General features: G+C 40.3%; 1 protein-coding gene across 1 annotated transcript in view; it reads right to left on the bottom strand.

Annotated features, from left to right (window-relative positions):
- Positions 1 to 16,152, bottom strand: part of FRY (FRY microtubule binding protein) — a 269,335-nt gene that overhangs the window by 53,530 nt on the left and 199,653 nt on the right. Inside the window, exons 42-48 of the mRNA XM_077752524.1 lie at positions 13,972 to 14,159; positions 12,561 to 12,655; positions 10,739 to 11,346; positions 9,737 to 9,834; positions 9,176 to 9,346; positions 5,300 to 5,440; positions 2,781 to 2,960 (exon numbers count right to left, since the gene is read on the bottom strand). Of these exons, the coding sequence (XP_077608650.1) occupies positions 2,781 to 2,960; positions 5,300 to 5,440; positions 9,176 to 9,346; positions 9,737 to 9,834; positions 10,739 to 11,346; positions 12,561 to 12,655; positions 13,972 to 14,159 (1,481 nt within the window). The remainder of the gene's footprint in view (positions 1 to 2,780; positions 2,961 to 5,299; positions 5,441 to 9,175; positions 9,347 to 9,736; positions 9,835 to 10,738; positions 11,347 to 12,560; positions 12,656 to 13,971; positions 14,160 to 16,152) is intronic.

Here is a 16,152-nt window from a genome sequence, read left to right as displayed (position 1 = left end):
AGAGAGAGAGAGACAGCAAGCGCATAGGAGGGGCAGAGAGAGAGGGAGAGAGTGAGAGAATCCCAAGCAGGCTCTGCACTGTCAGCAGAGGCTGAGGTGGGGCTCGAACTCACTAACTGTGAGGGAGAGAGCACATATGAGTGAGCAGGGGACAGGCGGAGAGAGGGGGTCAGAGAACCCAAAGAGGGCTCTGCACGGACAGCAGAGAGCCCAATGAAGGGCTCAAACTCAAGAAACCTCCAGATCATGTCCTGAGCTGAAATCAAGCATCAGATGCTTAATGGACTGAGCCACCCAGGGACCCCCCAACCTCTCTTTTCTTCCTGAATCCTTAGCTTGGCTCACTAGTCTTCTTTTCTTTCCTTTCCCCTCCCTCAAAGCAAGAATGCAGATCATTTTACTGGTGTAAAAAGTAGTGTGATTTGGGGAAACATCTGTAAAGAGAGATTCTGTATTTCTTTAAATCTCAGTCATTTGCTGGTCTTGCTGGGAGGTCAGGGAGCAAAGTTGTGGATATAAAGATATGACATGACACCTGCCAGATAAAGGAGTGAAGGTCATGCTTTAAAATGCTTATGATCATTCTTTAAAAAAATTTTTTTAATGTTTATTTTATCTTTGAGAGAGAGAGAGAGAATGAGAGACCGTGTGAATGAGAGACCGTGTGAGCAAGCAGAGGAGGGACAGAGAGAGAGGGAGACACAGAATCTGAAGCAGGCTCCAGGCTCTGAGTTTTCAGCACCGAGCCCGATGCGGGGCTCGAACTCATGAACTGAGAGATCATGACCTGAGCCAAAGTCAGATGCTTAACCGACTGAGCCACCCAGGCGCCCCTAAAATGCTTATGATCATTCTATTTTAAAATTACCTCTTTCAAAAAATCATTTTTATATGACTGAGGCTAGTTTCTATTTTTCAAAGCTGTCAATTGAGAGCTCTGGATGAATACGACACTCAGTGTGTTCTTAAAAAACATGACCTAGTGCAGGTCTTAGAAAACTTAACTTGAAATACACGTAAAATAAGCCTCTCTTTCCCCAGACAACTAGTTTTGACCTCTGTCACCAGCTCTTCCTGCTGAAGTTTACAGAAACAGATAACATACCTCTGAAATATCAAAGTGAAAGTCTAGAGTTTTTCCGGGTAATTCCTTAGAAGCACTGGTCCACACTCGATGTATTTCTATCTTCGAGAGGTCACTGTGCTGGTAGGAAGGCAAGACTAGGCTGGCAGATCGAGAAACTACCAGCTTCAGGATATTCAAAGCTTCTCTCCAGTGAACACTCTGATGGGAATAAAACATTCAGTGGTTAAAAACAATTTCATTTTTTAAAAACGAATCAATTGCCAACTACTGAAATTTCTTATGATCAGTCAGAATTCATAGATTTAAAATAGTGCAGAAAATTCCATCATACGTAAAAGGCAAATGCCCTAAAATATTTATACAGAAGACACATTTAGGAAACAGGCAAGTAAGAAAATAGCAAATTTTGTCCACATTCAAATAAATAGGAGTTTAAAATTACAAGGTACCATTTTTGTCAATGAGGTAGCTCCTTCATATGAATAAGAATAACCCCCAATATGCATTTACGCTGCTGACCACTCACTCTTTCTCAACACTCTCCCCACCTCCAGTCTCCTGTCTCCCATGGTCCTCCTCCTGCCCCATCTGCTCCCTGAGCTCTCTTCTTTTCTTGCTCTGTATCTTCCTCATGACCTAACCCAGGACTCTGGGAGCCCTTCTTAGCTCTTGTTTTTCCCTCCCTCCTGATAAACTGCTTCCTCCACTCCATTCCTGCTTGCACTGGGTCAGCTGAATCCTTCTCTGGCCTCTGCCTGGACGATGTCAGTGGTCTCTTAACAGGTCCCTCTACTTGCAGCCTCTTCTGAAGTCCAGCATACCCACCCCAGCTACAGTGATCTTTCTAGAACTCTTCAGAACAGTTTAGACTCCCTCAAGGGCTCCCTCTGGTGGGCAGCGTGGAGTCCACACACACTGAGCACAGCCTACAGAGGTAATCTCCCCCAGGCTGCCTCTGGAGTTCCCCACACCAGGCAAGCTCTTTCCTTAGTCTGTTGTCCTGGGATGCCCTTCCTCTCCTTATTGGCTTATCACGGGCTACTCCTTCTGTAAGACGCACTTTGTTTTTGCCATCTTTGTCTCCCTGACAACCCGCAGGCAGACTGATGGGCTTCTCTCATAAAAATATTGAGCACAGATAAACTAACTTGATAGAAGTTTATTATTATTATTATTATTATTATTTACCTAGCCTAGCATATGAAATAAAACATATTTCCTTCCCTCTTAAATTCTGCGNAATGAGAGACCGTGTGAGCAAGCAGAGGAGGGACAGAGAGAGAGGGAGACACAGAATCTGAAACAGGCTCCAGGCTCTGAGCTGTCAGCATAGAGCCAGACACGGGGCTCAAACTCATGAACTGAGAGATCATGACCTGAGCCAAAGTCAGATGCTTAACCGACTGAGCCACCCAGGCGCCCCTAAAATGCTTATGATCATTCTATTTTAAAATTACCTCTTTCAAAAAATCATTTTTATATAACTGAGGCTAGTTTCTATTTTTCAAAGCTGTCAATTGAGAGCTCTGGATGAATACGACACTCAGTGTGTTCTTAAAAAACATGACTAGTGCAGGTCTTAGAAAACTTAACTTGAAATACACGTAAAATAAGCCTCTCTTTCCCCAGACAACTAGTTTTGACCTCTGTCACCAGCCCTTCCTGCTGAAGTTTACAGAAACAGATAACATACCTCTGAAATATCAAAGTGAAAGTCTAGAGTTTTTCCGGGTAATTCCTTAGAAGCACTGGTCCACACTCGATGTATTTCTATCTTCGAGAGGTCACTGTGCTGGTAGGAAGGCAAGACTAGGCTGGCAGATCGAGAAACTACCAGCTTCAGGATATTCAAAGCTTCTCTCCAGTGAACACTCTGATGGGAATAAAACATTCAGTGGTTAAAAACAATTTCATTTTTTAAAAACGAATCAATTGCCAACTACTGAAATTTCTTATGATCAGTCAGAATTCATAGATTTAAAATAGTGCAGAAAATTCCATCATACGTAAAAGGCAAATGCCCTAAAATATTTATACAGAAGACACATTTAGGAAACAGGCAAGTAAGAAAATAGCAAATTTTGTCCACATTCAAATAAATAGGAGTTTAAAATTACAAGGTACCATTTTTGTCAATGAGGTAGCTCCTTCATATGAATAAGAATAACCCCCAATATGCATTTACGCTGCTGACCACTCACTCTTTCTCAACACTCTCCCCACCTCCAGTCTCCTGTCTCCCATGGTCCTCCTCCTGCCCCGTCTGCTCCCTGAGCTCTCTTCTTTTCTTGCTCTGTATCTTCCTCATGACCTAACCCAGGACTCTGGGAGCCCTTCTTAGCTCTTGTTTTTCCCTCCCTCCTGATAAACTGCTTCCTCCACTCCATTCCTGCTTGCACTGGGTCAGCTGAATCCTTCTCTGGCCTCTGCCTGGACGATGTCAGTGGTCTCTTAACAGGTCCCTCTACTTGCAGCCTCTTCTGAAGTCCAGCATACCCACCCCAGCTACAGTGATCTTTCTAGAACTCTTCAGAACAGTTTAGACTCCCTCAAGGGCTCCCTCTGGTGGGCAGCGTGGAGTCCACACACACTGAGCACAGCCTACAGAGGTAATCTCCCCCAGGCTGCCTCTGGAGTTCCCCACACCAGGCAAGCTCTTTCCTTAGTCTGTTGTCCTGGGATGCCCTTCCTCTCCTTATTGGCTTATCACGGGCTACTCCTTCTGTAAGACGCACTTTGTTTTTGCCATCTTTGTCTCCCTGACAACCCGCAGGCAGACTGATGGGCTTCTCTCATAAAAATATTGAGCACAGATAAACTAACTTGATAGAAGTTTATTATTATTATTATTATTATTATTATTTACCTAGCCTAGCATATGAAATAAAACATATTTCCTTCCCTCTTAAATTCTGCGTAAAGGGAGGTCATGATTTGAAGGTGGAATCAGTCACCATTCAAGATAAGATATTGAGGGGCGCCTGGGTGGCTTAGTCGGTTAAGCGTCCGACTTTCGCTTAGGTCATGATCTCGCGGTTGTGGGTTCGAGCCCCGCGTCGGGCTCTGTGCTGACTGCCAGCTCAGAGCCTGGAGCCTGTTTCAGGCTGTGACTCCCTCTCTCTCTGACCNATTATTATTATTATTATTATTATTATTTACCTAGCCTAGCATATGAAATAAAACATATTTCCTTCCCTCTTAAATTCTGCGTAAAGGGAGGTCATGATTTGAAGGTGGAATCAGTCACCATTCAAGATAAGATATTGAATAACAGAGATATCCCACAGTCCTGAACCACTTAGAATAGGCAGTCTAGTAAAACAATTTTTTCTTTCTATTAGGGGCAAGGGGTTTGTAGACAAATATGAACTGAACTCCTGGCTCCCAGGACTGTGAAGTGAGAACGTGTTACTGAATGCCTACGAAGGGCACAACTACTTTTGGAGAAATGCCACTTGAAAACTGAACAATAAAAAAGCTTGGAAAACATTTTTTATACTTCTTTTTTTTTTTAAATAGTTTATTGTCAAGTTGGTCTCTTGGAAAACATGTTTAGCATTAAATAATTTCTGTAAGCAACGTTCAAGTGAGGATGGGGTAAAAAATGTCTAATGTTTACAGTGTACGGCTTTGTCAATGAGTTTAACCAGATAGAATCTAGCATCTGCCCTTGAACTCTGCAACTCACCAAGTACACTCCTCTGTTTGCTTGCTGTAATATTTTCAAATACCTTTATGCAGGTTGCTTAACCTTACTTCCCTCAACTCGAAAGTGACAATTTTAATCCCTGAATTAACCCTTTGTACGTTGAAACACCTGGCCTAGAACCCGGCACACCCTGGTTCCTTCTTCTTTGAAATAGGATCCCACAAATACAACCCTGCTGGGCACTCCCAGCCAGGTGCGTGCTTTCAGTACCCCCATCTGTGAGCCCCAAGAGGCAGAACCGTGTCCTCCGAGGGCTCAGAAACACACCAGGGCCTGGTCATGTCTTTCTCATCAGTGTGTCACTCGGGGTGTGGTCAGCTACCACACCCGAATGCTCTTGGGTGGGGGGGGGGGGGGGGATTAGGGATATCAGTGCATGAATGTGCAGCCTGGAGCCTGTAGAGCTCTCCAGCCAAGAATAAGCTATAAGCAAAGCCTCACTCTTTCTGGAATGACTCTCTGGAAACATCCTAATTCTTAAGTGAAGGCATCCGAATACTTACTTGTACATATTTTTCAATGGTCTTCAGAACTTCCACATTAAACTGCTTTACGGGAACGACAGACAGATCCATGTAGCTGAGCAGACTGTAGATGGCCTGGAGGAGGGGCTGTTGCATGCTGGGGAGACCCTTCTCTAGCAGCTGTGGGAGGCAAGCAGCAGCGTCAGTCAGGGAGACACCAGCCTTCAGACCAAAGCGCCAGTGCTTCCCGCACCGTTAGGACTGCACCTTTCCTTAGGAAGGAAAAGAAAATCCTTGCTACTGAAGAAACAAAGTTATCATTAAAGGCAATGTAAGTAGGTCTGAATAGATAAATATCATATTCACAAATGAAATACAACAAAAAAACCTTCAAAAGGAAAGCATCAAATACCACCAATTATTGAAAATCACATATTACAACAAAAGAGACAAGTTATTCGTTATCAAACTGGCAAAGTTTAGTAGGTGATAATACTTGGTATTGCTGAGGATATAAGATGGAAATGAAACACCAGTGGAAATGTAACTTGGATAATTTGGCAAGTGACAACCAGAATACTAAGAACAGTTTATGTTCTTTTTTTTTTAAATAGGTCTTAACCAATATAATTAACACAGATGATATTTTTTTACTTACGTTATGTCTTACATATGTCTATACGGTTTTTATCTTTTGAAACAGTAATGTACTTCTAGAAAATTTTCCAAACCTAGAGATAGACATTAAGATTTATATATGAGATTTCACCGAGGTGTTTTTTATGATGGTAAGAAACACACAAAAGAACTAAACAAAAAAGCTCTGCAAGTAATGTAAATGCTGAACACTAGGGAAATGGATGCACAAATTATGGCAAATTGCATGATAAAATATCATATCATCAATAGAATGGCATTTTTAGAGATAAAAATATCAGATAATATTAGTTGAAACAGGAAGGATATACAATTTCTATATAATAGATGAGGCCAAAATATATGTGAATGGATGTGTGTTATATAGGAATAACAAAGGAAAGAAATCTCTCGATAATGTAATTATCTTGGATGATTTTTCTTTACCCCACCTCCTCCTCCTGTCCTCTCCCCCCTTTTCTGTACCTGCAAAACTTTCTTTTATGGATATATACTATGATATCAACATTATTATCAAAAAGGAAAGCAAACTAATGAGAAAATCTAAGAGACATTTATGAGGATAAAATATTACTATTCTAAATAAAGAAATGTAGAAAGGACTCAAATAAATGCTTAAATTTCACATCAAATGGGGTCAAAAGAAATAACTGAGCAGTTAACACAGGAGGAAATGGGCAATTATACAAATCTATTGTGCGGAAAAATGAAGATTATTCCTAGAAAGGAAATACATAAAGAAAATAATTTTAAAGTACCAATAAAAATATTAAGCTGAAAAAAGGAATAAGTGGAGTCATAAGATAGAGTGAGGATATGGGGAACACATTTATACATTGTTGGCAGTATCATGAAGTGGGAAAGTCTCTGTGAGACCAATTTCCCAAATGTGTAGAACTAAAAAGTGTATTCCTTCATCTGGATAGTAACTTTGGGAAATACCACCAGATGAAATAACCTAAATATTATCTGATAAGAAGTCTACATAAAAGAACCACTTGTAAGAGAAAAGTTATGACTATAAGCAGAAGGGAGATGTTTCAGCAAATTGTGTTATCTTAACCTGTTAGAATCCCACAATTGTTGAAAATGACACTATGTGAGCTATGTCAACACATGTAAACACACACACAATTACTATTAAGTGAACGGAACAGATTCAGTGGGAATCCTGACCACAGCGACCTACAATTATATGTACGTGCCTTGGGCAACACATGAATGAACAAGTATGTGAGTACTTGAAACAGAAGTTAGTGTATCTTATGTGTGGTGGGAGGTTTATAATAAAATCTGCAGTGACAATTTGTGACAAAGGCTGAATGGAACAAATTAGGTGATCTATTCTTATTTATTTATTTTCACGGTGGTAAGATATATATATAACATAAATTTACCAATTTGACCATTTTCAACTGTACAATACAGTGGCATGAAGTGCTTTCACGTTGTTGTGTGACCTGGGCCACTATTTATTTCCAGAATTTGGTCATCATCCCAAATGAACTCTCTTAACTGTAAAACACTAACTCTCCATCACCCCCTACCCCCAGCCCTTGGTAACCACTCTTCTACTTTCTATCTCTACAGATTTTCCTATTCTATGCACCTCATACAAGTGGAATCCGATAATATTTGTACTTTTGTGTCTGGCTTATTTCACTTAGCATAATGTTGTCAGCCTATGTCAGTGCTCATTCTTTTTCGAATAATATGTATGTATATGCCACATCCCATTTGTAATTTTGAAGCTTTTAAAATCTACATTTTATTTTATTTTCCTTTTTTCTATTTTTTTTAAAATTTAAATCCAAGTTAGTTAACATACAGTTACTAATGATTTCAGGAGCAAAATTCAGTGATTCATCACTTACCTATACCACCCAGTGCTCATCCCAACAAGTGCCCTCCTTAATGCCCATCACCTTTAGCCCATCCCTCATCCACCTCCCGTCCAGCAACCCTCAGTTTGTTTTCTGTATTTAAGGCTTTTGTGGTTTGCTTCTCTCTCTCTCTTTTTATCTTATTTTTCCTTCCCTTTCCCTATATTCTTCTGTTTTGTTTCTTAAATTCCACATGAGTGAACTCATACGAAATTTGTCTCTCTCTGACTGACTCTATGTCTAGTGATCCAAACAAGTCTTGCCTCCTTGCTAACTTACACTTCACTTTGTTTTAAAACAGGCACCGTCTGCCATTGTAAGCAGGGCATTTGAGTCAGTTGTCCCAGTATTTCTTGTGAGCTGAGGTATGTGTGTGCTTTCTTAGCAACTCTTGTGGGGCTGATGTGACCAAGGTGATTGTCAAAGGCAGCAGGGTGGCATATAAGAGAGGCTCTTTGGCGTGTTGACGTTCTGAATACAGCTCACATATTGCTGACCCCATCTGCAAATCAAAATCCTGCAGGATCAACTATCAACGTTGATGGAGGAGGCAAGGACCCTCTTCTAAGACAATCATTGATTCTATAACTTATCTGAACCCTGTACTGTTGATATAACTGAAAGGAAAGTTAGAATGCACTGTTCTGATCGCTCCTGAAAAGGCCCAGGCAAGGTGGGTGCATGCATATCCCTCAGGCAAGAGCAATACTGAACGTGCTAACCCAAGGTGGCTGTTACTGACCACTTGCCTCATAGCTTTCATGACCTTGTGTGTTAAGCTGGTGGGTGACTGGAGGGGCTACACAGAATACATTTCATTTGCTGTGTATCTGCAGCACCAATGGACACAGGGGCTTGGAAAGAATGTGCTAGAAACACATTTCTATGGGGACAAAAATCCCATTCCAGTTTTAAAGACAAACTTAAAGATGAAGATAAAAAGTCTACTTCAGAATATATGCTGTGTTAATTAGTTTGGAGCAAACAACCGTTAAACATATCAAGCCATATAGTAACTCCTTAAATAACATATGAACACCTGGAGCGATTAGGATAAAATTTCTCCATTTCTGGAATGTCCTGACAGGTATTACTGTAGTAAAAGGAAGGATTTTAAGCTTTTGAGGCAGGTATACCTCAGTTCAAAGGCTGGCTTTAAACACATGGCAGATTATTTCACCTGGTTGGGCCTCAGATTCTTTGTTGTAATAGTATCTACATCAGTGGGTTTCTGTGAAGATTTAAAATGATTCTATATAGCATCTATGACAATATATAATAGACACTCAGTGAAGTTAAGAGATTGCTATCCATTCCATATAAGTATTTTATCCATAGAAACTATAGTAGGTTTGTCCTTAATTGAAGAGTTTACCTCGGCGAGGTAGGTCACCATGTTCAAGGTGATGTCAGCATATGCTTCATGAAGGTACCGGCAGACCACGTTGACCCATGTGGCACAGTCCCTTGTGTAGCTGTGTGTTTTGTACAGGGTCATGACATGTGCAAGGTTGGAAAGTTTGGGGTTTTTCTCTTCCAAACACACCTTTCAAGAGAAGAAAATCAATTAGGATAAAAGTGCCTGATAAATAGAAAGATGTGTTAGCAATTGTGCTATAAGATATGTTTGCAGTTTTGCTCTGGAATCTGGAAAACACATCCATACTTTTTCTTTTTTCTTTTTGGTAAGCTGCAGAAGTGCTTATCTCAGTAATTAGCTAATATGATTTTCACAAATTCTTTCCGCCTGTCTTCTCAATAATGAAACCAAAAGACAATGTGCATCAGCTACTCAGAGATGTCAACTACTAGCAATACCAGTTATTATTTCAAGGTTTAGGGAAACTCATTTCCCTCTCTGGATAATTTCTCTTTGGCATCGGACCTTCCCGAAGGCCCATATGAATCCACCTGAGCATCCAGCCAGAAATCATACCTGAGCAATCCTTTCAGCTATATCCTTGCAGAACTGATTGGGATTTTCAAAATGCTGAATCAGCTGAGGCAGGAGACACAACACGTTCAGTGGAAACCCTGCATCAGAGAAGAGGCAGTGGAGACAGCTGAATATGGTGCATTTTAACTGTTAACAGTGGGAAGAATATTGCAGATTTTATTCTGAAGGGATGCAAAAGCAGTCTTTTGAACCAGCTTTATTATGATCTAACACAAAATCCAGGAAAAAAATGTACAACAATGACACCAGTTACAGAGGAGGCACTGATATAGATTTGTAATTCTGAGATATGGTGACTATCTTGGTATGGACTGTTTGTGAATAAGGATGACTGGCACAGATTTTTAAAAGCAGATTAGGATGAATGGAAGATGAACGAAGTTTCTGAAACTTTTGTCAAAAAACATATTTGAAGAAAAGCTTGTTTGAGAGGACATAGGCCAACCAATTTAAGTCTTGCTCATGTAATGCAATAAAAAAAAAACTCTTTAAAATGGTAAGTAATGACTTAGTACTCCTGTGTTAAGCTCTACCTTCATGAAAAGAAGTCTGGGCCACATGCCATAGTATTAAAAATATGGCTGGTGATTTGGCTTAATTCAAAACAAGAGGGAACCAAGAGAATTTTCAAGAGGGGAAAAAGGTGAAGAAAACAAAAGAGATTTAGGAGGTGAGAAAAATGTTTATCTGTACAAGAAAAATGGAATAAACTGTATCTGCAATTTGATCTGGAAAGCATGGAGAGATAATTAATATATATATCAGTTCTGTGCCTTTTATGCTATTGGCTTAAAAATGTCTTCTACAGTAATAAATAATTTAAAAATTTACATTATGTATAATTTTGAAATATACAAACTATTCCCAAAGAAACATTTCTAAATAGAATTGTTAAATGTACTAAGCCCATTATCTATTACACCAAATGTAAACATAACAACCACCAGAACTGTGCAAGACAATGAGTGACGTTGGCTTTACCAATGGCTTGGGACGAATCCACCATGGATACTTTGGATACTGGTGTCAGCAAACTGAAAAGCTGCAGGGTAAGGTCAGTGGTGGTGAGGGAGGTGAATCCTTTCAGCAGGAGCTGCTGCAACCCTGAGAAGTCTGACCACTTGAGCTGCCCTTGGAGTTTCTCAAGTTTTTCTCGGTTCTCAGCTTTATCAAGTGGCATGTGAGCCAGTAGTCTATTCAACAGCCTTAAGGCCATTAGGTATTCAAACTCAAAATCAGATTCCATCAAAGCCACTGTGACCCAAAAGATGGTGGCCAACAGGTTGGTTGGGTGGTTTATGTGTGATGGGTCTGAGAGGCTGTCCTTCAAGGAGGATGAGCTTCTGGTTTTTGAGGAGAGGCCTTGTTGGGTACAAGCCTGAATTCTGTCCAGTGTGGCACTCCTGGGTGGGTCTGAGGATCGGTCGACAACACCAAACTTCTTGGGCACAGAGAAGCTTCTTTGATGCCTGCTCCGTTCTGCGGTTGCTGTGTTGCCACTGGCTGCCCCAGGATTCACATTTAGTTGTCCTGTGCTCTTTCTGCTTGCTGTTAGTTTCGTGCTAGAGCTTAAATCTGGTGATGAACAGCTGGGTGTAAAAATAAAAAAGGTTCAATAGAAAGCCAACATAATTTAGTGAAGAGCCAGTCCTTTTAAGATCCACTGACAAACTATAAGGGAAGGAAATCATTCTTTGGAAATACTATCTATTCTTTTTTTTCACCCCACCCCCATACTCTTAAACTTACAGGGATAAATTTCCTTATTCCTAAACTTAAAGCTCTGGGGGAAAAAGCCAACGAGAACCCTTACCAACAAAACGAGAATAAAACCTAATACTGACTTACGCATATTGAGAGGCTAGAGAAGAGGGGCTGGTGGTAAAGTTTACTGATGTTTCATTTATATTTTTGTTTGCATTTGGGCAGAAGTAATTTAGAAATAAAGTGTGACTGATAGACACCAAGTTTAATATTTTATTAACTGACTGATAAGGAGAACAGAAAAGGAAAGGATATTATCTAGAAAGAAAAAAGTTAGTAACTGCATCAAAGGAATTTTTTTACACTTCTAAAAAAACCTATGAGAAATGATCTCTAAGCCTATTTCAGGCTGAAAAGATAAAACTCTTTATCAACATTCTTGGTAAATTCTTACTGATTGAGATAAATCTGTAGGTTTATATAGAAAAATATGTATGATGTTAGTAATTACCTATCCATAAAAAATGCCCAACTTAAAAGTGAAACAAGGCTCAGTGTGATTTATGATAACATCACTGACTCAATTGCAAGCAAAATGAGCTTGATTATATAAACGGAATACAGACTTGTGAATGATTTGAAATGGACAATTAAACATTGGCAGGAGCAACAGGAATAAAAATTTAAAAACTTATTCATATAAAATCGACATTAATTCCAGCTGTTTTTATAGTAATGGTTCAAGATGAGTTTTATGTATATTCATTCAAAAACTATGTAGTTTTGGTTTGTTTACAATGAAATAAGCAGTATAATTATAAAATTTGAAAGAGTACTCAAAGTCATAAAACAGAAAATGAAAAAGCATTAATATTTGTATTATTTAGAACTAACATTTCTTCTCTATCTTTCAGATGTGTGAAACTGCTTATATAACATGTATCTGTGTGTGTCATAGCTTCCTTTTTTTTTTTAAACTAAAGAAAATGTCATACATCAAAAACTAGGTTTGTTCTTTGGATTTTGCCCAAAGTCTAGGCATGTCTCAACTATTGAGTCCAGCATGTTTGATTTCAAAAGTCATTAAGCTTATTCTCACCGAGATAACACCGTTAAGAGATCACTGTTCTTCAAGCAGTCGGACAAGTTATCCACGGCGGCTTCTAACGTAAGGAGGGCTTCCATTACGTAACCCTGCCGGACACACAAAGATAACATTTTGTACTGCTTAAAACTGCTGTTCCCTTCTGGAAGATAAATGTAATCAACACAAACTTTATTCAAATCTAACGTTAACATCATTGAGTGCTAGACAGTCTATGCTACCTTAACTTACCAAGCCTAAAAACACAATTTAATGGCCACTTAGTAAATTCAGATGGCTTAGCAGTTAGCAGGTAATCACAAAGATTTATTTCCCTAGATCTGACGTCCTCAACAGACCAACCTCCTCTGAAATCCAATGGGGAGAGGACAAGGCTAAAGGTGGCAATCATTGCCCCTCGATGAAGAGGGTGGTAGACATTCCAAATACAGAGTGTCAATATCTGAGCCAGAAATGAAGAGCTGAGGTATGAGAAGGTCTGTGCCTCAGTGGCATTTTGAAGAGCATATCCAATGTCCAGAAAGAGGAGAAGAGGCTAGAGCTTGCAAGTGTGTAAGTCTCCTGGGATGTAGCAACTTTTCTGATGGAAAAGAAAGGAAAAAAGGGCTTGGCCCAAGCTACAGAGCTTGTAACGCCCATGTAATGCTCCCCGGTCCCTTGGATTGAGGTACAGGGTCTTCTTGTGGCACCTATTCTGTTCATTACTTCTTCAGCTCTTCTCAGTGTACCAAGGCCTAGTTATACAGAGAGGGGGAGTGTGCTCAATGGATATGATGGAGATTCCTTCTCTGGGTGGGGAGACAGCACAGCAGCATCCTAGGCTGACGGCAGAAGGACAAAACAATTCATATCATTCCCCACTTCCCAGTCAACTAAAACTAACAACAAAAACAACCAAGGAGTCACCAGGGGATTTTCAATTGTTGGCTCAATAAAACAATATCCACTGAATTTATACAATGCTCCTTGAAGTGATTTTTCTTAAGTTTATTTCTTTTGAGAGAGAGAGAGAGAGAGAGAGTGTGTGTGTGTGTGTGTGTGTGTGTGTGCGCGCTAGCAGGGGAGAGTCAGAGAGAGATGAGGAGGAAGGGAGGGAGAGGGAGAGAGAGATAATGCCAAGCAGGCTCCACACCGTCCACACAGAGCCTGATGCAGGGCTCAATTCCATGAACTGTGAGATCATGACCTGAGCCAAAATCAAGAGCTGCACATTTAACAGACTGAGCCACCCAGGCGCCCCCAAAGTGATTTTTGTAAATATAAAAGTTAACATCTGGAAACTTTTAAAATAAATTGTATATGTCCAAATGGCTGGGATAATTGGTGAAAGAAAGAAGGCTCAAAGAAAGTCCTCGTCTTTGACATGAGAGAAGGCGAATGAGTTTGGTGGCCTTTCCTTCTGTACCTGAATCTCATCTCCATGTTCTCCAATCACCTCCACCAGTCTGGAGAGAAGGTCAGACAAGGCATGTGCTGACAGGGGCTGCTTCAGCGCCCGGAATATCTGGAAGGATCGACCAGCATAGTGCCTCGAAGAGCTTGCCAGGGCTGTCTGCAGTGCAACTTCACTCAAGTGTTGCTCCAGATGAAAACCTGGGCACCAGGAGGCCAGAGATGGTCAATCTATACTCTGCAAACCCAGAGCATCAGTTATCTATAGGTTTCAATCAGGCTAACTGCAAAGAGCTATCCTTTGGTGGTACTTATTTAAGAATTAACCATTTTAGAATAAAAAAAACACCAAATTTGAACAGATCTTAAAGAGGCATAATGTAGTAGAGTCAGAAGCTTTGCAACAAAGTGCAAAGTTTTGAACAGGGGTTTTTGGGACTCTGGAAAGAAATGTAGTCTCTATGAGCCTATTTTCTTGTTTTTAACTGGAAAATAATAGTATCTATATCATAGAGTCATGGCAAAAATTCAATGTTTTAAAAAATGCTTTGTACNAAAAATAAATAAATAAATAAATAAATAAATAAATAAAATAAAAAATGCTTTGTACCATCTGACACATAATATACTCACAAAGGTATTCTTGTTTACTGCCCTCCCATTTTTTACATTGTTCTTCTGAAGTCCTTTTTCCATGGAGTACTTTCACTCCTTTTTTTCATAAGAGAATTTGTTAGGAACAAGTTTTCAGAGTACTGTTGTAGAGGAAAGCTGTTAGTGGATCTAGTCAACTCTAAACACAACCGAGGCCTGTACCAAAGTCTTTGTTCTTCAGAATAGTCTATAAATATGCAGATATTGAAATGCAGATGTTGCCAAGAAGGCAACCATCATTTAAACTCTTGCCCAAATATTGGTTCTTCCAATAGCACGAAGGTTAATCTTAGTCATCAGGAAACCACTGGATCAGATGGAAGTCAAAATGTAACGTAAAACACAGGATTGAATTCTGGGCCATTGATCTGTACTCATTGTGCCTCTCTGTGGGAGAAAAACTGACTGCAAAGTCAGAGGACATGATGAAAACCGTGATTTTGGCTGTCTCTGTGATCTAGAGGACTCCATGGTACATTTGATTGTCACATGAAAGTGAACCAGGAGGGATCATTTAACGTCATTGTTCTTAGCTGCTGCTTGGCTATCTGACCTTAGGGACCTTTAGACTATATAAGAGAATGTTCCTGCAGAGCAAACAAAGGGTCCTGGAAGATGGACTTAGATATATTCAAAGTAGCAAATACAGGGTTAAACCCATATAGGCAGTTCACAATTTATGAATGGATTATGTTTCAAAACAGAATTTGTACCTTTATTTTGTTTTATTTTCCTACTTAATTTTATTACATGTGGGGTTAGGTCCTCTGTCAATGAACAAAACCTTACTGAAATCAGAATGGACCTGAAGGCTAGAACTATACTGGTAGGACTATAGAACCCCACCATGCTCTTGGTGACAATGCCACCAGTGACATGACAATGTCCTTAAGAAAGGCTATTTAACGTGTCACACAGCAGCCTACATTTCCCAGGCTTTCTTGCAGGAGCTTGTTTCTGGTTTATGGCTAGTGGAACGTGGGAAGCAGCACTGGATGCCACATTAGAACCGCATGTGGTGTAAATTCCTCCTGAGTAATGCTCCACTCAGTCTCTTCCTCCACTTGCTGGCAGGCTGAAGAGGGTTGAGGAGAGGCCTCTGAGCTGAGGTGGTCAGAGCCACAAAGGAAGGTCTCTGAAGGCCTGCCTTCAAACTTCAAATTTCAAATGTGGAAGGCCACCTGCCAAACTATGCCAGTGTCCTTAAGAGAGGCTATTTATTTATTTTTCAATAGTTTATTGTCAAGTTGGTTTCCATATAACACACAGTGCTCATCCCCACAAGTGCCCTCCTCCATGCCCATCTCCCCCTTCCACTCCCCCTCATCAGCCCTCAGTTGGTTCTTGGCATTCAAGAGTCTCTCATGGTTTGCCTCCCTCCCTCTCCCCAACTGTTTTTCCTCCCTTCTTCTCCCCCATGGTCCTCCGTTAAGTTCCTCCTAATCCTCCTATACATGCAAACATATGGTATTTGTCCTTCTCTGCCTGACTTATTTCGCTCACCACAACACCCTCAAGGTCCATCCATGTTGCTACACAA

This window comes from Crocuta crocuta, unplaced genomic scaffold (assembly GCF_008692635.1).
Source record: "Crocuta crocuta isolate KB4526 unplaced genomic scaffold, BGI_CrCroc_1.0 scaffold190, whole genome shotgun sequence".
Classification (NCBI taxonomy): domain Eukaryota; kingdom Metazoa; phylum Chordata; class Mammalia; order Carnivora; family Hyaenidae; genus Crocuta; species Crocuta crocuta.
Note: the sequence above shows the minus strand (reverse complement) of the source record. Positions and strands in the feature narration are given on the sequence as shown.